General features: G+C 38.3%; 1 protein-coding gene across 1 annotated transcript; it reads right to left on the bottom strand.

Annotated features, from left to right (window-relative positions):
• Positions 1 to 9,121: 9,121 nt before the first annotated feature.
• On the bottom strand, positions 9,122 to 21,517 carry TRIP13 (thyroid hormone receptor interactor 13). The gene is made up of 13 exons (XM_026046159.1): positions 21,426 to 21,517; positions 20,034 to 20,199; positions 19,589 to 19,718; positions 17,742 to 17,797; positions 15,240 to 15,330; positions 13,933 to 14,005; positions 13,180 to 13,243; positions 12,827 to 12,913; positions 12,242 to 12,348; positions 11,839 to 11,992; positions 11,552 to 11,664; positions 10,017 to 10,086; positions 9,122 to 9,511 (listed from the first exon to the last, which is right to left on the bottom strand). The coding sequence occupies exons 1-13, from the start codon at positions 21,515 to 21,517 to the stop codon at positions 9,416 to 9,418; spliced, it is 1,299 nt and encodes a 432-aa protein (XP_025901944.1). The 3' UTR covers positions 9,122 to 9,415.
• Between the last annotated feature and the right edge of the window lie 35 nt (positions 21,518 to 21,552).

Genomic DNA, 21,552 nt, shown 5'->3' with positions numbered 1-21,552 from the left:
TGGGGATTGGGTAAAATTTATTTTTAAGGGCAATGTTCAGAGGAAGGACCAATGTTGAGGAAAGGGAAGGATAAATGTGTACTGGGAAGGACCAAGTGTAGGAAAACAGGAGGAAAAAGGGATAAAAGAGCTCAGCTGGTGGTAAACAGGTGGCTGTTCACTCATGTAATTTCACTTCTCTGATTGAGCCTTAATCTGTCCCGATTTCTTATTGAATTCTTATTGAATTCCCCAGCAATCTTTGGTGTGGGTGTGCTGAGCCTATGTGTGTGATTACTAGCAAAACTCAAGCCAGACCATCTGGTGAGTAGGAGGAAAAGTTTGAGTGCAGGTGACTGGAGAGAGGCCATGAGGCTGAGGAGTCTAAAAGTCCAGGGACAAGCAATGGAGTGGATCAGAGTCTGGGGAACAGCTGCTGAACACTCTTCGTTGCAGAGGGCCAACTATTTTGTATGTGCATGTGTGTAACATGATAGGATACTGGAAGACACCAGGATCTGTCCTGATCTGTGCAGTCACCTGTCACCTGCAACACTGTGCATGTGTGTTTATTGGGAATACGTACTCAGACTACTGGCTGCACCTGGGGACATGGAAGAGCAGCAGCTTTCCATCTGTCAGGAGAGCACAAAGCAGGAGCAACCTGAACTCTGCAGGTTCAGCTACCCTTTAATATGCTCCTCAGAGAAAGGCAGGAATATTGCTTTTTGTTGTTGTTGTTGCTGCATTGTTTGTTTCCAAGTTAAAGTTGCTCATGTCATCTTGTTTCTACAAACAAAGCATTAACAGCATTTACCAACTATGTTTCTGATTTCTATTTGTGTGTATGAGAAAGCCTGTTCAGAGCTAGTTTCTTGACAGAAGAATGACTTTTGATATAGATAATGAAATCTAGATTTCTGTGCAACAATTTTAGTTTAGCTATTGCTGACTCATTCTTTTCTTGTGCAGTAAGCTATCAGTCACAAGAAATCTTTTATTCTACTTACAGCTAGATTGTAGTCTCCTAAGGTTCAGTGATTTAGCTGAATGTGAAAACCTGACGTAACTTGATGTTCAGTTTTGAAAGTGTCACTCTGTATTATGTTTTATATGCGGTCTACAAATAAGAACTGAGTGTTAGAAGAGTAATTGGCAGCAGGTTAACACTGGAAACAGGTCTTTCAGAGAAGCAAATACTGTTCTAGTTCCCATGGCACCAGCCCAATATTTGAATTTTTTATTCCTGAGAGAAAAGAGGAAAGCAGAACAAATGTTAAACCTCCCACACAAAGCTCCCAGAGTACTAACATCATCCTCCTAAGACTTGAGCCCTGCTGTCGCACTGTTTTTCTGACAAGTTTCCAAATGCTTTTATTGAGAAAGAATAATAATTATAATTATCTGAAGTTTGAGTCAATGAGTTTTTACTCAAACAGATTAGCTCCATGTTCTCTATCACTGAAATATGTTTTACAGTCACACATGTAATTTGCAGAGTACTGTTATCACAGAGGAACTTCTATATGTGCTTGTGTAAATGGATTATTTAGCTAACTGACCACTTGTATAATCAAATTCCTGGTTTGTATCCATAATCTCAGCAGTTATGTATACAAAGGAATAGGCATTTGTGCAGATTTTTTAAAATCAGTTCTGTCACATTATGTATTGTTGTATGACTTCTGATGCACTGGCATAGTTTTTCTTATGGACCCTGGTATATGCTTTGTGTAACTGCTAGGGCTTAAACAGTACTCTTTTACTCTCAGTACCCTTAAGCTCCCTACAATGCTCAGGAAATAATCAATTTCAGTTAAGATTTCATTTCAGCTACATATCTATACCTCTAGCTTGACAGAAAAGCTGAACATGTAGAAAAAGAGCACTCATTTTATTTCTAAATTCTTTTTGACAGTTTCAAAATATGTTCCATTTTTCATTGGCATTCACTTCAGAAAAGTAGAAAGATGACTTCCAAAGATCATGTTCAACCAATGTTACTATGATTTTTTTTTTATTATTTTTGTTATCAGAAGACTCTAAAATGGCTTTTTGTATCAGTTACTACTTATTTTAGTGCCTTTCCATAGAAACATACTTTTTTTGTTTGCTTTGTATTTTGACTTTGGGTGTAATGTATTAAAACTGTGCTTTTAATTTATGGTGGTTACTCCTGGCCATGTTCTTATCCTTATGTGCTCTACACTTCTGACATGCTTCAGGAGAGATTTGCTTCCTAATCTGTGTGGGGACTGAGAAGAAACTGCCTGTCTTATAGTGCCCTACATCTTTTCTCTTGCCCTTTTTGAAGACGGTCATGATGTTAGTCTTCTTTTCCAGCCACTGACCACTGCCTTTATTGACACTTCCTTTCAAAAATGATTGAGAACAGCCTCACAATGTCATTAGGAAGCTTCTTCAACACATCTGGCTGCACCTCATCCAGTCTTACGGACTTGTGTGGATTCAGTTTGCTTAAGAGATACCTAACACTATCTTCCTCTACTTCTTCTGTTGTAGGAAGTATTTCACTCCAACAGTGTCCACTAAGAAGCTCAAGAACCTGGGAGGCCTGAAAGCAGACCTGATCAGTGAAAAATGAGACACTAGATGATATCAGATATCAGTCTTTTCTGTATGCTTGGTCACTAGTTCCTCAACAGGAACAGTCACTCACAGAATCACAGAATATTCAAGATTGCAAGGGACCTCTAGAGATCATCTAGTCCAACCTTCCTGCTCAAGCAGGCACACCTAGAACATTTGGCACAGGGTGGCATCCAGGCAGGTTTTGAAGACCTCCAGGAAAGGAGACTCCACAGCCTCCCTGGGCAGCCTGTTCTACTGCTCTGTCACCTTCACAGTAAAGAAGTTCCTCCTCACCTGGAGATGGAACCTCCTGTGTTTCAGCTTATGCCCATTACCCCTTGTCCTATCGCTGGCCACCAAAGAAAACAGCCTGTCCCCTTCCTCCCTGCATTCTCCCTTCCTGAACTTATACACATTAATCAGATCCCCTCTGAGTCTTCTCCAGAGAAAACAGGCCCAGCTCACTCAGTCTTCCCTCATACGAGAGATGTTCCTTTCCCTTAATCATCTTAGTCGCTCTCCGCTGGACCCTCTCAAGAAGCTCCACGTCCCTCTTATACTGGGGAGCCCAGAACTGCCCCCAATACTCCAGGTGCGGCCTCACCAGAGCTGAGGAGAGGGGCAGAATCACCTCCTTTGACCTGCTGGCAACACTCCTCCTGATGCAGCCAGGATCCCATCGGCCTTCTTGGCCACGAGGGCACACTGCTGGCTCATGGGTAACTTGGTGTCAACCAGGACTCCCAGGTCCCTCTCCGTGGAGGTGCTTTCCAGCAGGTTGACCCCTAATCTGTACTGATGCCTGGGGTTATTCCTGCCCAGGTGCAGGACCCTGCACTTGTCCTTATTGAACCTCATGAGGTTCCTCTCTGCCTAACTCACCAGCCTGTCCAGGTCCCTCTGGATGGCAGCACAGCCCTCCGGAGTGTTGGCCACTCCACCCAGCTTGGTGTCATCTGCAAACTTGCTCAGGGCGCTCTCTGTGCCCTTGTCCAGGTCATTGATGAACAGGTTGAACAGAACGGGCCCAGTACTGGCCCCTGGAGGACACCACTGGCCACAGGCCTCCAACTGGACTCGGCCCCATTTATCAGCACCCTCTGAGCTCTGCCATCCAGCCAGCCCTCGATCCACCGCACCGTGCACTCGTCTAGTCCACTCTCCCGGAGCTTCCGTATGAGGATGTTATGGGAGACGGTGTCAAAACCCTTGCTGAAGTCAAGGTAGACAACATCCACGGCTCTCCCCTCATCCAGCCAGCCTGTCACCCCATCATAGAAGGCTATGAGGTTCCTCAGACATGACTTCCCCTTGGTGAATCCATGCTGACTGCTCCTCAACACCTTCTTCTCCTTCATATTCCTTTATGGTTGGACTCGAGGATCTTGAAGGTCTTTTCCAACCATATTGATTCTATGATTCTGGTGTCATAGTCCCTAAATACATATATATGTGTATATATGTGTGTGTGTGTATATATATGTATGTATAAAAATACATATGCATATAATGTATATGTGTATAATGTATATATAGATTATATGAGTTAATATACACAATACACATATAATGTGTACATGTATATATATGTAATATATACATATATATGTAATGATAGTAATCTGAGGCTGCTACACACTACAAATTGCATTATCATACTGTCAAATGGGAGCTTTTACTGTGGGCAGCATTCAATTGCAGTAGGCTTTCAAGGCCAAAAACTGGCAGAAAAATATTATCTTCTGTACTTTCTAGTACTTTTCCAAAGTACTAAAATCCTGTGGTTAACTGAAAACCAAAGCAAAAAATAAAAATTATCTGGGGATATATTCAATGGATATCTTTTCCAAAAATAGCACATCAAAAGTTAATCTATTTATCTTGGAAAATATCTGTGTTTATTTTTTTTGAAAAGATGATATATGCCATATGAGCACAAAACTGTGCTGTACTAAATTCTCCCAATGAGATCCAAATAATGCCAAAACAGGCCCCCTTGTAAAAGGAATTGGTACTTGTAAAAGTGATTGATAAAATACTCCCATTTCTAATATACTTCTGAATGTGGGCTAAGACACTAGCCCAAGCATCTGGTATTTCAGAGACTTCTGATTAATTCCTGCTTCAGATATCATTCAGATATCCACATGCACATTTTATGACCCATTGACAGTATTTTACTAATTTCAATGCATGTGTTTTATATACATTTTATTTTTATATACTTTTTATATTTTTATTTTACATAAATCTCTATAAGAGCAAAAACATAATCCAACTCAAAGCTTAATTTTAGTTACCTTAAAAAACGCTGCATCACTGTCTGCTACGGTATGATTCTTTATGATTAGAGAAGAAGATTTTCTAGTGACACATGCTTCTTTCCCACAGAGCAGAAAGGATCCTTCAGACATTCAGGCGACTTTGGCTGAGATTTTCCTGCAGGCTGAGGCACAGCTGGAATGGAAAAATATTTGGAATGTGAGAAAGTTCTGGAGCTTACAAAGCAATTTGAATGCATGTTTTCCCATTAAGAATAATTTAGTGACCCTCATGATCTGGGATACTCTAGCAAAGACCAGCACTGCACAGAACAGTTCCAGGTTGCTATGGATGGCAATCAGGCTGTGACCATCAGAGGGTATACGCCTGTCTTTTTTTTTTTTTTTTTTAGTTTCTTTTTGGAACTGTTGAATACCAGTTTGTTTAAACCTCTTTCTAACTTTCTGATGCTGGCTGTATGGTTGTGGAGAATTCTAGTTTACTATCTAGAAAAAAATCCAACTGATCTTCTATGAGTTTCAACAAATGCCTTCCTTTTTTAGCACTGCAGGATTTGATGATTTTCATTCACCTTACATGCTAATATCATTATTTTGCAGACTCAAGTCAGCTTTCTCTCCAAATCACTCCTTTTTTTCCTGTCTCTATGAAATAACTGTACTATCCCTTTAAATATGGGTAACTGCTCTTCCCTGGGCATTTTTTCTAAATCCTCTGTATCCTTCTTAGGATTCAGAGACCAGCACCACAAACTGTATTTGGCACAATCCACATAAATCTCATCTTTCATATAATGTTTATCAGAATTTAGCTGTTAAGTTTCTCCTTTTCAGTGAGCTTGAAATGAATTCTGTATTTCCCAAGGTTCAAAGTTTTAGCCAAGGTTTAGTTTAATACTATTTTTTAACAAAGTTATTTTAGGAAAGATCAGTCTTCAAAAAATTAAATAAATAAAAGTCCTCCCTCCCCGTATTCCCTCTCCCCCCAAGTTTACAAAGCATGTTGTAGGATCTGGGTCAGAAAACAACATTTCTGTCTGGCTGGAGAAATGTTACAGTAATATCTCAGGATATAAACAGTGCTTAGCTTGGCAAAGGGCCCACTTTCACTTTTTCCGAGTGAAAAAAATATTTTACATTGTTATTTTTAGCATTATTTAACTCTGTTAAAATCCAGACATTCTGAACACTTTAACACTCCATGCTGAAAGTCTTTGCCTTCACCAGGCTCAAAATTCCATCGCTTAGGCTGACAGCAAACCAGATCCCAGAGATCCACCCAGTGGAGAAGATGGTGAAACTACAGTACGGAATAACTTTTGCCCTACCCATCACAGCACGGAAAGTTTCACTGGCTGTCATCTTTGGATGAAACTCTTCAACTGCTTTTTATTAAATTGTTTTTTGTGTCCATCTGTCAGAATTTGGGGAAACACCTTATCCATTAGCCTATCCCTTCCCAAAGGCTGCCTAGAGGGCTTCTTACACGTTCTGTTACAACATTGAATTACGGTCCTGTATTTTGAAGAATCTAAGTGGTGCCTTCAGCAAAATAAACCTGTTCTCACAGAAAGATCAGATGAGGTCCCATGGGAGTGTGATGGATATGCTCCTTTCCCAGCTCAGCCTGACCTGTGCCTTACATGCAGCCCTGTTCAGTTGCTCATCACTATCGATTTATTTAATCCTGATAGGCGCCACCATCCTGATTTCTTCTCCCACTCAGACTCAACATTCCTGAAGGCTGCATCCCGATGGGGAGATAAGGCTAATATACTAGCTAATGGGCCTCTGAAATGAAAGAATGACTATAAGTCAATCCTCTTATCCTATAAATATGCTGACAGCCCGAGAGCCCCTTGAGCTCTCCTGGCACAGCTGCGGCCTGCACAGCAGGATCTCCCCTGGAGCAGGGACGCCTCTCAAGGTTACTCCTTGAGGTTGAGAGACCCCCCTTCCCACAACAGATTTGTGGTAAGTGAACATAGCGCCCTCTCTGTCATTAACTTTAGTTTGTAACTGTGCACAAGAACCCCTAGTCATAAACCGTTGACCAAGTCTGGGGCTAGGATTGGATCCAGCCGCACCCAGACTCCTCTCAGAAGGAGCCTGGAAAGCAAGGGGGTCCAATCTGAACCTTGTGGCCCAACGGGAGGGTGTCCCAAGATAATTGTGTGTTATCTTGTGCCTCCATGGAGTGAATAATAAGCGACCTTGCCATAGAATCTTGTGAATTCATTGTCCGTATTAATAAATCCTATTATTATTTCTTTCATATGAGTGAAGTGCATTTTGTCACTCACCCCCGCCACCACTCATTCCGTGACATCTGCTGTGTTCTGTCTAGGCTCATTTACTTCATAGCCTTGGGTGGGTTCAACAAAAGTTGAAAATAGTTGCCACTAAAACAACATTCAACCATCTTCAACTGATTTTTGTCAATGAGGTGGATTCAGGCCTTTAGAAGTTAAAACTGAGTTGAAGTACAACAGGCCTTAAAAAAAGAAATATCTGTAATTTCTGTTCTGTAGAGTGTCAGTGCAGGGAAGCATTTGTCCTATAACTAAGGGTAGGAAAAAGGCAAGCTTGCCTCATTGTGTAATTTTTCTTTCTGCAATAAGTAATCATTCAGCAAAATTTGTTATTATCTAGATTTTAACAAAAGATTAAACTATTTCCAGCCATTGCACAACAAGACTTGTGAGAGTGCTACAAAATGGTCTCCAAGCTAGGCTTATCTTAGAATCCTATTCCATGGTGTCTTTCTATCTACTAGATGTAAGGATTTCTATACACTAGATATAAGAAAATATCCTAAAGGTAAAACTGTGTATAAAATCAGCAAAGAAAGACTGACTGCATGGGTGGGAAAAATGAATAATGCGGAAAACAAACAAACAACGCTGCTTGTCTTCACATTTCTGATTTCCTTGCTTTAATGAGTGAGAAGACTTGAGTGTACATGCAAACCAAACTGACAGTGTTTTTAAGGTCTGCTTTTCAAGTGGAGGGTACATTCACACATCCCTCAGTGAAATATTAGGAGGGAACTTGCAGTCTGTGTAGTCTCTTTGGTGCTTAAAAAAGCAAAAACAAACAAAAAAATCCTCTAAAATTCTGAAACTAAGACCAGAAGTTAGGTGTATTGCTATACTTCCAGAAAAATACAGAATATACATGGCTCTATTGTATGGATCATCAAGACATACACACACAACATACCTGTATTGAGTACAGGGTCTTTTTAAAGTCAGGCATCGAAATTTCCATACTTGAAAAAGTCAAGAAGGGTCTACTTTGTGCAAAACTCTGTCACTGAGCAATCCTCCTATACCTGACTTTTATGGAGGCTTCTTGCATGCACCACTATTTCCAAGAAGTAATGCAGTGGATATTGGAGTATTCAACTCCAAATGATTGATTTTTTTTTGATTTTAGTACAACATTTTTCCTCCCTCTGCCCTTGAAGATGGATGGATGGGGAATAATATTTCTAAGATTGTATCTGAAATTAGTGCAAGATACATAAGATAGGCTTAACATAGAGATCTCTTTACAAAAATGTAAATGCCATGCCAAAAACTGACTAGTGATTCTAACAAGTGCAATCGTTTAATGCACAGTCTTTAGCATTCATCAATGTTCACGACAAAATCTTCTGCTTAGTAATTGTATAACGATGAGAAAAAGGAATAAAAATAACAAGGAAATAACAAAATATGCAGGAGGTATGTGTTAATTAGATATTTTAAAATTAAAATTAATTTAAGAAAAGTAAACTCATCTGTAAACTTTTCTACATTTCACTCTTTCTGCTGTATTATTATACAGTCAAGAATTGACTTTGTTACTGTTGAAACTAAATAGATGAATTTTCTGTTTTTTTCCCCCACTAGAAAATATTTTTCTCCACAGATGATTTGTAACATCAAATTTATATTTAAAAAGGGAGAAAATAAAATCACCCTTTTTGAAGAACCTGTAAACAATGCATTCTTCTTTCAACAAGAGTACATGTTCCACTGTCTATCACTGCATTAATGCAGAAAAGTTGTATTGCAAACTCAGTTAAGTAATATCTCCTGAACTTTCTAAGTTGATGTAATTAAAAAGTAATACATAAAAAAGCCTTATTATGAAAGGCCTTGGCAATCACTGAGCACTTCAATCCTTAGTCAGAAAACCTAAAAACAGTCCATTTATTGTAAAAATATCAGAGCCAAAGATTGAAATTTTATAGCTTCTAAAAACAAAAAAGAAGACATAAAAATTGATTCCCAGATAGACAGCGATTAAGAAACTAGGAACAGAAATCTGCTCATTTCTATTTGAAAAGGTGTAATTATTTTTTAAATGTCAGTTTCTAAGGGTCTTGAAACTAAGCTTTTCAGAAGTGTGCTACAAACTTTCTTATTTTTATTTATCACTGTTGTCAAAAATCAGATGAGACATTACAGGTTTCTTCAGGTGTCGACAATCTAACAAATGTATAAAAGGTGCACATTTTGTATTCAAAAATATGTATGTTTCAGTGGCAACAATACAACTACAAAACAGTAGTGTCACACACAGCTTCCAAGTTTCTTTTTTTCTTCAAATTGCTTGTCCACTACAAGTGAAAGAGCCTGAAGAAATGTGGTCATTGTAACACTGGGGGACTGAAAAATAAGAGAACATTTTGTTAGGCGTTGTAGCAATAAGTAGGCATAGTATTTCGTATTTCGTGCACAGTATTGAAAAGAGAATTCCCAATACTTTCAAAATGCAACAAGACATAACATTACAGCTTTATTTTATACAAGTTAACATAAAATCCAAGTCACACTGTGAAAACTTATTGAAGCAAATCAATATTTCTGATTAACTCAAGAAAGTTTTCAAAAAAATATTTTTGTAGTGGTGGAGGACTTTCAGCAAGAAAGTATCAGAGACCCAGTATCAATATTCTGTTACAATACGCAGTTAAAGTAGAATGTTGTTGGACAGGTCAATTCTAACAGGTTTTTTTCAGTCTCATTTTAAATTATAGGCAGCACAAAATTGTTTCAGTCCAGAAAACAGAAGAAACATTATAATTTAGATTTAAAAGCATTCAGGGCTTTTGTCCAAACGTTCTCCTACCCATCTCGGAAAGTCAAACCAAAATGAATAGGATATACTTACTTGAATGTAAAGTGCATGTGCTAGGAAAGGAAGTTTCCTTAAGACTCTGCCACTGAGACCTTCACTTTTTCTACAATAAAACAGACAAGTGCTGCTTAAGTGCTAAATATTCACTGATGAAGACAACCTTTTTCTGTGCTTATCATGTAAGTGCCTCTAAATTAACTCACACCATAATATCTAATATTAAATGGCTCGCAGCACTTTTGTCAGAAGCAAAAAGTTAGGGGAATAGACAACTCCAGCCTCCACTACTGGATAAAAAGAAAAAAACAGGCAGGCAGAAAAAGAGACATCCCACTCATGATAGCCATTCTTATTCTACTTGTGTAGCATGCCACACTCTAATAATATTTTTTCTTAATACAGTTCCACAACTATTAAATTACAATAAAAACCACACCTCCCCCCCCTTACTAATTCATTTGCTAGTGTCATTTTCAGTTATCTTCTATGAACAGCATCTATGAGAGTGTGCTTTGGTCATTTATTTCATTATGAGCATAGTATTCCTGAACTTGCTGATAGACCAGAGTTCTCTGCACGGTTATTCAGAAACAAAAAGGATATTTGGTCTGACGAAACAAGTTAGCACAGGTTCAGATATAGTCTAATTATATTTACTTGCCAATGCTTTCGTGGTGCACTTCTGTGGCATCGCTGTGCTGCGTCTTGTGAATGTCTACACTGACAGAATATGGTACAGACATAACCTTCCATTCATGCTTAGAAAGACACTACTATTTATATCACTTGCTGACTTGCTAAATTTGTTTTCACGTGTAGAATGTGCACTGTTTGCAGGGTAGGGCCCAAGCCTATATGCCTAGCAGAACTTAGGTGCCTGTACTCCACTGGTTGAAAGCTAGTATTTCAGGAAAAGGAAGTCAGAAAGTTTGTATGTATTCTGAATGTAACAGTTTTACAAAGATGCCATTTTGTTCTACAGAGAACAGAGCAATGGAAATAAATGTTTATTGAAACAGCAGAAATGATGTTTATGATATCAAGCATTTTTACACTGCAGTGAAACATTATTTGCTGTAACAGCAGTCTTAGCAAAACATGACACCCTCCATTTACACTAGAAGTTTATCAAGCTTTTCCCCTTCACCAATGTGTTTTTGCCTTATAAAAACTGACTACTTGGTGGATTATAAGGCATTCCGAGACATTTTCTCAGCAGAACAGAAGGTCAGTATTATTTCTGCTGAACTGCATTATAGTTCACAATATCCACTGAAACCTCAGGTATCTCACAAATTCAGGCAGGCAGGAATTTCACTAGAGGAATGCAAAAGCCAGAAGCAATACCAGAAGCTGGACCAGATTTGAGATGCAGAAATGTTTGCAAATCCTGCTTGCTTCCATTCACTGCTCCCTGAAAGGGTTCACACTAATTCCTAAACCAAAGAAACTGAGACATTTCAAAACTCTGCCTATTATTACATTCAACTGCTTTCAGATATAATTCCACAATTTGATTGTGTCATGATCATCTATCATGCAGAATTTAAAAAAAAAAAAAATCTTACCTTGAGATTTCTTTTAACACAAGACTTAACCTTGAGACATTATTTTCTACAAAGCCAATCATCTCCAACTCTCTGAGTGTCAAGAGCTGCTGACGAGGATATATGATTTGACACTAGAAAGACGAGTTGCATACATTGTATGAAAACTTCAAAAGCATATTTAAAATCAAATTCTACAGTTAGAGTGGAAATACGGAGAACGGATAAAATTATTAGTTGGCAAGTACAGTAAAAATACCAAAATTATTTTAAAAGCATGTTTTACAGTCCTACTTTGAAAATGTTACCTTCATCAGTTCTTCCAAGCAAGAGAGATATATTCTGAAAATTGCTGCAGCAGATGGAGGTCCAATATATTGCTTTATGTCAGCCCTGTCTACAAAGGCCAAGTCAATTTTCTCTGTAATATTTGAAGTAGTCAGAATAACTACATTGGGGTACCTTCAAGATAAAAGCAGATTTTTAGTTCAAATGCAAAAGAATTCTCTCTTCTTGCAACTGGCAAACTGATGCCTTCTTTCTTATGATTTGAGCCATTTTATGCAATAAGCAGTAATGCTAGCACAATTAATAAGAGAATAGTTCATTACACAGTATTTTTGGATTAGCATTCCAAGTGAGAATTAGCTTTTATTAGGAACCATGAAGCTGCCAGGTACATTTTGCTCTGCAGTAATAATATGAGTTTACCTTTTAATCTGATCTATTTGCGTCAGTACAGCATTCACCACACGAATAGCATCTGAAGGCTCTGTTCCTGCCTGGAAGGCACTTCGGGCTGCCGTGAGGCTTTCCACCTACAAAGGAAAAAGAAATGCTCATTTAGAAAGCAAACAACAACCACATAATCCACACAACACATCATCTGATCCTCAAGTCTGTTATTTAAAGCTTCAGCTTCTGTTAAGTAGGAACATATATAGAGAGCTTTTCTGAGCTTTACAATGTATGTAAGAGCATAATTTTAATACAAACTCAGGGTACTCTGAAGTTTCAAACTATACTACACCCGTTAACAAACAGGAACAAAGGAGCTGTCACCAAGAAAGGTTTCATTTCATTTTATTTCAGCTCAAAAAAAATAAAACAAACAAATCTCTCAAGCCTGCAGTAGCTGAAGATTAAACATCCTTCCTCTACACTTCTGCTCAAGGCAAAGTAATTTACAAAAAAGTCTAAAAATGTTTTCATTGTATTTCAAGAACAGGGACCGTAATAATTATCTGATTTAATTTCTGTGAAATTTAATATATCTCAATACCATTAAAGTCATACCTCATCAATCAGTACAAATACAAGAGCATCTTTGTCATCAATTAACTCTTGAATCTTCTGGAACATCTTGGTTACAAGCTTGCCACTCTAGAAAGAGACCATATATATGCATATATGTGTATGTTTAACATATTTCCTTATCACGTAACTTACCAAATCTTACTATATTTACAGCTGTATGTATCTGTTTTTAAAAATCTCTCATGTAGCTTCTATTTAAGTCCTTCTAGACACTTTAAGTATTCTGAATAACCTATGGTGCACATATGCATTTTATGAATCCAGTTAATCAGACATATTGGTAATTTGTAACAATACACAAAAACTCCTAAATACATTAGATCAATACATACCTCTGAAAACCATTTAGAGAATAGACTATGGCTGTTTATCTCAATTAACTGTCCATATCTATACCTAAAGTATGAAAGGAAAAAAGAACCATGTTATATTATAAAAAAGTCATTTATATCACTGACTTCTTTAAATCTCATTCCCTCCATTTCAGCGTCAGAATTTTCTTAATTGGTATTCTAAATCAATACTTTTAATAAACATCATGGTTATTTTAGTATAATTTTAAATTACAAAAACCTTTCTCACCAGAATGCTTCACATGAAATTGCCATCAAATTTCTTTCATTCTGCCACCCTATTACTAGACTTACATAGAAACTGACCTCTGCCAAGGGTAGCCTTCAGACCATTTGATTATAAAACAAACTGGTTCATAGATCACTAACCACTAAAAACACAGGCTTTCTCAAATATGAAAATAAAAGTAGAAGGCTTGATATTTTACACTCCTTCACCTTTTAGTCTTCATTGATAAGTATGAGCATAAACAAGTAAAACAAATTCAATTGTTAATGCATTTACATTCCTGGTCACAAATACCTACATGCTTTAAGACATATATCCAGTTTCTTTCATATAGCATCAAACTTGTTGTTGGCCAGCTACTCTATGAACATGAACACTTGCCAAGTACTACTTGGCACTACCTTCTTTTGCTGTAGCCCGAAGATATATAACAATGGCAAACTACAGTAAAAATCTTGGGTAGGGTAAAGGGGAAAGAAGGAAAAACAAAAAACCAAAATCACCTGTGCGACAGTCGAATTGCCAGCTTCTGGGCCAGTGCTTTACAGAGTGAAGTTTTACCAGTTCCTGGCGGTCCTAGATGCAAACCAAATCCACACAATACATTACACACCACCCGTGTCAGACTGTGAATGCCAGGTAGCATCTTTTTAACTACTGAATTTAATTACAGAATAAAACATAGATGTTAGGGACATTGCTTTTGGATATAGCTTGAGGCCCTGTGGAACAGCCATTCAGATCTTCTCCAAACCAGTACACAAATAGATAAACAAAGACTATGAATGTGTAGAAGTTGATGTACAGATGCCAAAGAAACTGGCAAGCACCAACAACATGACAGTAATTTTGTTCAAAGTTCATACCACCATTGTGGTAGAATGTAGAATTTTACATTATCATAGCTATAGATTTTCCAATACTAACATGTTTTTCAGTATGAACTTTGAGAGTTTATTACCAAAATTAATCTAATGTAGATAAATTGTTAATAATCTAAAATGAACAGGTTTCCAGGGAAAGTCATTCTGCATCTTCTAAACTGACAAACAAATCAAGGAGGAAAATATTAATTTTTACTTATTCCATGAGCTGGATGCATTAAGTATTACCACTTCAATTTTACTGGAATCATCACTTGTAGCAAAAAATTCCACTATGAACCTTACTGCTGAATAGTAGTCTTGAATTAAATTTGCAATTAATCAATTTCAAGCTACAACAAAATAGATGCAGGTGAATGTCAATCTGGCTTATAGCGTAATTTCCAAAATAACAAAAAACTGATTGAAAATTATGACTTCATAGTAATCCAATTATGGGCATATTACTTCTATGCTTGACAACAGAACACAACATGTAGTGTACATATTACCAGATTACAGAAAGACTTTCATAAAGTAGCCATAACTAATGATTTTTTTCATATTCCAATAGAATTGTAACTAAAATATGGCTCCTAATGTGCTCTGTTTTGGCATTATCACTTGCATTTTGTGCAAATAAATAAATAAATAAATAAATAAATAAATAATGTCATTTACAAGTGGAAATTAAAACAATTTACTGCTGTCACTGCATTATAAATTCTGTAATTTCAATTCCTGCAAGCACAGTAAATGCTAGTGTTAAAAATGACTCGACTCTGATGTGGTTTCATCTAATTTTGCACAATACAGATAATCCTTCCCAAGCACTGCTGCTCTAACATAGCAGCATCTACTTAATTTCACCACACAGAAGATATTAGGAAGGAAAGCATAAATAGATGGCTAGTTAATCTACTAGTTTTAGAATAAATGATTTTTACCATGCAGCAAAACAACTCTGTTCCATGATATCAGGTTGCTGTCAACATTTCTGTCAGAAAATAGTAATGTTGTCATCACGTAATCAAGTAGCTAATTGAAAAGGAAAAAAAGATTAAAGGCATATCAGCAAATACAATGGTAGCAATCCCAAATTACCTCTTGTGCTCAAGATTTATCCAGGTTTTAATCCTAAACAAAATTTCTTTCCACAAATGTCGAAAATCTCATTTCCTTCCTGCCTTAAGGAAAAGGATAGCATGTACTGGCCACCAATGGCATTCCTTATCTATTACATGAATAAATTAAATGCTTTAAGGAAGTGGAATTATTTTCCATTTTCCACAAGGACAAGAAAAACTAATGCATTGTTAGAGGATTTAATCTCCAAGCTGCCCAAGAACAAGAGCCAAGACTTGAGTTTTTCTTACTGTTTAGCTGTTACGTGGCTATACACGTGTTGTTTGTTGTTAACCCTCCAAACTAAGCATTTCCAGTCACACTTTATTTTACTGAAGCATTTGTATCAGGGACTCTAAGCACCTACGTTTGTTATCCTTCCAGTTAAGGAAAGTTTCATGCTTTTGCCTGAATGCTAGCTTCCAAAAAATAATGTTATTTGATTTTAGTTATCTAGAATTAGCAAGTAATAGACTTTCTACAACAAAATGAATAGTTCAAAACAGAAATATAGTTCAAAATGAACTATATTTCTTTGCACTTATAACAATACCTGATACCATATTATTTTCTGTTTCCTGGAATATGTTTTAACCCATTTGCATTAATAAGATAATAAAGTAGTTCCTAGCAGACTGCAAAAAATCTAATGCTGTAAGATGCAGCAACTGTGCCCCAAAAAATCTTTATCAAGCATGTTTGCCAATGTGAATTTGCCACTGACAAATACATATCTGAGTATAATTTGAAACATAGCAGCAAACATTTCAGAGTCTGCAGAATCCAGCCAGTTCCACGGTTTAAAGAGCCATGGTCACTTTACCACAATTACTTTCACAGAAGTAGCTCTAGTTTTAACAGCCAGAAGCCACCACTGCTCTTTCTATCAATATACACTTACTCTCAAGAGTATTTGGCTCACGTATTCAATACATCAGGAGGACAGTATAGTTTTAGAGTTCCATCATTTCAGAGATAAATCGGAAAACAGTTTTGTAAAGTTGGACAAGACTGAGTATGTTTGTTGATGGTCTTCCTTCTATATAAGACATCTTAGGAAATGAGTGTTTTGTGTCAGGATAGAGATTATGCTTCTACAGATTTAAGTATAAATATGTGTTTTATCTCACACCACTATTGCTTAGTTTTGGATTACAGTATTACAGTTCTATAATTTTTAGCAGTTGGCAACACAGCCTTGGGGAATGCATAAAACCAATAAAGTGGGAGGGCACTACAGTCCAGTCTTTTGATGGGCACTTAAAGGAAGAGTTACCATGCAGGCTGACTTTATTGCTAAACCACCTAATTGACTAGCTGTTACCAGAAACAGACAGTGTACCCTTCCACCTAGCTGCATCCATCACTTCTGTTGTATGATCATCAGTTGCCATCACAGCAAACAAATTCCTGGGACAGGAAATGGTGGGTGATTCAGTTCCCTCAGTTCTCTCCAAGGTCAGGGTAAGAAAAGCATCAAGAGAAGGGAAGTGCTGATAACACCGCCAGGAGCAACATGCTCCAATATCAAAGTACCAATATCAAAATATAGTAAACTTTTTGGGACTTCACTACGTAGAAATTGAGAACTTATTACAAATAGTGCTGCATATATCTTTCTAAGCATCTTTGGCATTATTTTTCACAGATTTTACTCTTCCCTTCTTTAAAAACATGCAGTTAGCCTTAAAAAAAAAATGAGATCTTTTCATAAAGTAAATTTATCCTCACCCCTTTCTATTTAGAAAGTATTCATTGCTTCTCTTGAGGCAGGCTGCTGAACATGTCTGGAGCAGTAAAGCAAAGTAAACCTCCTGAGAAGCTTTATGTTCCTAAGAAAACAGCACCTCCAACTGTTAAAACTTCCAGTTTCTTAAAATACGAAACAATCCAAATAAAGTGAATTTGTCATAGTTTGGCATGGGCACCAGTGAAACTATTAAGAGCAAGACTGGAATTTCTCACAAAGCAGACATCACTACAGTAAACACTCACAGATGTCTGAAATATGACATTTTATTTTAATACATCAGTTCAGGCTTTTTCTCTTAAAGTTATACCAGAAGTAAGCAATTGTCAAAAAATATACAGGACTGTTAATAGGAACATAAAGCTTTCCAAAATAACATGAAACTACAATACAGTGATCACTGGAAATTACTGTCTTCAAAATAGGTAAGTGTAATAAACAGACATGAGAATTCTTTCTTGAGCTAGTTATTTTCAAATAAGTTTTCCCATGAGATGCAACAACTTCAGAGAGGTTATATATCAGCTCTTATTTCTTCTCAAGCAATTTAAGTTGCTATTCATCTTCAACTTACGTGTGATTTTACTTCAACGTCATATATAAGACTTTCCCACAGGCCATGGAATTCAGCTGCAAAAACAATACATCATGCTTATATTTAGGGTAAGCACCAGGCACTTTTCAAACTATTCCTCAGCTAAAATTGAGAATAAAAAACACATTTTTGAACAGTGAGAATACATGGATTATTCCTCTGAAAAACATGAACACTACTTAAACAGTACATATTCATCAGCTTACATCATTTTTTCCCTCAAATAATAGTGAATGGAGGTTAATATTTCCTCGATAACCTTTAATATTAATAGAAAAATACTAGTATTTCATTCTTCCTATTGGAATCATGGCCCAACCCCCACCACCTTGAACAGGAGAATGAGCTACATTTATCCAAGATAAAGACTTATGAAAAGCTGAGAGGATTTTCTAAGTTCAATTTTATTTTTTTTTCTTTTAAATATGCACCAATATGTAGAAAAGAAGAAAAAAAGTCATGTTGCTGAATAATGCTAAAAAATAAATAAAGTTGTGACTTGGATTTCAATCTTTTCAAGCCTTTGCTTGTTTTCAGCAGATGAAAGCAAAAATACTGCGGTGAATAATGCTAAACTACCACAACACATGGGAATTGCATCAAGATAGAATCATAGCAATCGTAGGATCATTACAGTTGGGAGGGACCTCTAGAGATCACCTAGTCCAACCCTCCTGCACATGCAGGGTTACCCAGAGCACGGGGCACAGGGCGGCATCCAAGTGGGTTTTAAAGAACTCCAGAGAAGGAGACTCCACAACCTCTCTGGGCAGCCTGTGCCAGGGCTCTGGCACCCTCACTGTCAAGAAATTTTTCCTTAAGTTCCTGTGGAACTTTTGGTGCTTCATTTTGTGGCCTCTCATTTTCCTCTCAAGATACCAGACTGAATTCTTAAAAGAGAGAAATACAATGGATACTTAAGCTTTCCACAGTATGGAATGAACAAGAAACATCACAGATTGACCATATCCTTGACCCAAAGCTTGCTTCTATGCTTCCACCATCTAGGTTCCACCATCTAGGTTCCCTGAGCTCATGAGAGTAACTGAGCAGACCAGGCCCTACTGAATAGGATGGTCTTACTTTCAGAAGGGTCTAGTGTAGTTTCACAGTAACGAAATGTCCTAGACAAATTGCTGTTCTCTCTAAAGATCAGAGAACAGCAAAGAATTTCGCAACCTTATTGTAAGCAAGATTAATTTATTAAGAGGCAAGATGCAAGAATCGAGGACCCACAAAAAAAACAAGCTGAGCAGATCACTTCCAGGTCCTGTGCCTGCTCTGCTGTGTTTTTAGTACAGCTCTTACATAGAGACTGTACTATTGCCAGATTATATACTTCTGTTTGAAAATACAAGAGCAGCACGCTCTCGGAACTGAAAGCCAATAATGATCTCTGGAAAGTGAATTTATAAAGTTGTGAGTTTCTTGTTGGTTTTTATATTTGCAATACAGCTTGCAGGGTTAGATATTTGTATGCTTCTAATTTTGTGTGTACACTTTCAGGCTTTACTTCACAAGAGCCGTTACCCACTATTTCGTACGATTTTGTACTATTTTTAACCCACCCACTATTTTGTATTACAGAAATACGTGAAATATTGTGGTATCATCTATGGTAGTGTGGTAGTTCAGTCAAAAACATAAAAACTGCATTAAAAGAAAAATCACAGTATATTGGTTCTAAAAAGAACCATGCTATATAATATATGCAAAAATAACCTTTAATAGGCAACCCTATAAAACACTCTTACAACTCTTAGCCCTTCCAAGTTTTTTCTTTTATTATAAATGCTCTATTTCTTCCAGAAATATCGCAAGGGTACCTGCAGGTAGCACCCAGTGGTTAGCTGCAACAATATCTTCATTCTCTTCTTCTAAGTTTTCAGAGCTTGGTCCTTCTTCATTCAGATGGAAAATATGAAGAGAAAGACTACTTTTGCTCAGGTCAATGGGCTAAAGGGAACACAGAAAACACACATCCTATATCCTATTTCTCAGATCAAAACTAATTATAACAGGAAAAAATTACAGTACTCAGTTGACATTCAGCTTAGAAGCCTACTGCTTATATTTTATATTTTAGACTGTAAAAACAGTTATGGGCCCAAAAGCTTGGCCGTATTCTCCTAGTTGTACAAATCTGTCTAGTAAAAGCTATGACATCTTCCTCTGCATCTTGTCTTGCTGAGTTTATCACAATCAGTGGTATGTAGATACCACTAGACCACACGCACACGAACAAGGCTGGACATTACTGACTGTGGATACCTGTCTTTCTTTCAGTTTCAGCTCTGTATCAACAACTGACACAGACTGCACGTTGCTGTTGAGGAAACCATCATCAAACTCTGTCCACTTGTAATCTCCAAACACAACATTATGTCTGTTCAACAGCTTTAAGACGCTCGTCCTGATATCTTCTTTCTTTGCTGTGCTAATAAGAAAGAAACAGCATTGTTTGTGGCACTAGCATTTATACAATAAAAGAGACTTTTATTTAAAACACTAACCCTACATGAAAAACAGATTCTACTAAATAAATAACTTAAGATTGCTGGCAAAAGCAGCAACTTTGATACCTGTTTTTAATTTGTGCATTAATAGGTACAGCTCAGAGAATGCTATTTGATCTGCTCGTGATCATATCATGGTGCTGGGCACGGCATAGCTAGAAGCTTTCAGGAATGAAAATCAGTCACACAACGTGGCTGTGTTTCACTGGCAGGGGAAGAACTAAGCTACTAGGCTGGAGTTAGTACACTTAGCTTAGAAGCCCAGTTACACATACACTCTTGAGGGCAGGCGGTACCTTGGAGTGGGGAATGTGCTGTATGAACCCCAGTAAAAGATAAAAATAGATAGAATACCATTTTAAGCTTTCTAAAAGGTTGTTTCAAAAGGTTGTTTGTTGCCACTGATGTAACTCATCTTTTGAGGCCCAACAAAAAGAGCAGGGGATGTTGCATGTCCCAAAAGACCCTGGTTACGCTCTACCAGAGGATTCTGGTAGCCAGACTGGTAAGAACTGGAGATGTAGACAGCAGGCTGCAAAATGTGGTCAGCGGTGTCCCTCTTCCATAAAGGGGAACAATTACACCTCAGCCTGCCCAAGCAAAAGTGCAGCCGGTGCATTAGGGAAAGCTAATCCTTCGGGAGTGCTGTGCCACACCACTGACACGCTGGAGCGAGTGGAGCTGCCAAGGGGGAATGAGACTGGATCGCACCAAACCCAGACTGCTGCTGAAAGGAGGCTCTTCTGGAAGGACCAGCTGAGGGGAGCAGAGCAAATCTCTGGGGAACGCGGAGCACAAGGACAAGGGGCAACAGGCACAGCAGCAATTTCTGATGAGCAGGATGGGTCAAACACCGGAGCCCACTGCACGGAGGCGCTGCGGTCTCGGGACATGCCCCTGAAGCGCCCAGTCTTGCAGCCCCCCTTTCCAGCCTCCGTTATTCCGTTAAAACGCCTCCTGTTCCACACACGCTCACGCACCATTCTGCGGAAACCAGGACCTCGGGAGAGCCGCCGTTCCCCCACGGCCCTGACCCAACGGCGCCAGCCGCGGCCCCCGCGGGCAGCCCCACGGACCCGCCCGCCCCACGGACCCGCCCGCTCCGCGCAGCCCCACGGACCCGCCCGCTCCGCGCAGCCCCACGGACCTGCACGCTCTGCGCAGCACCTCCACGTGCACGTGCGCGCCGTCGCCCACGGCCGGCAGCGCCTGCTTCAGCTCCCCCGCCGCTTCGTCCATCCTCCTCCTCCTCCTCCTCGCTCCGCGGGGAGCGG

Source organism: Nothoprocta perdicaria, unplaced genomic scaffold, assembly GCF_003342845.1.
Source record: "Nothoprocta perdicaria isolate Ctin4 unplaced genomic scaffold, notPer1 scaffold_422, whole genome shotgun sequence".
NCBI classification, from domain to species: Eukaryota; Metazoa; Chordata; class Aves; order Tinamiformes; family Tinamidae; genus Nothoprocta; species Nothoprocta perdicaria.
This window is presented reverse-complemented; position numbering and strand designations above follow the sequence as displayed.

What these genes read in the sequence shown, in the direction of transcription:
- TRIP13 (XM_026046159.1), bottom strand. Translation starts at nt 21,517, where the DNA reads ATGGACGAAGCGGCGGGGGAGCTGAAGCAGGCGCTGCCGGCCGTGGGC. An exon ending in GCAATTCGACTGTCGCACAG is followed by an intron (nt 13,244 to 13,932) that starts GTGATTTTGGTT and finishes TTCATACTTTAG; the next exon opens with GTATAGATATGGACAGTTAA. An exon ending in GCTTGGAAGAACTGATGAAG is followed by an intron (nt 11,665 to 11,838) that starts GTAACATTTTCA and finishes TCGTCTTTCTAG; the next exon opens with TGTCAAATCATATATCCTCG.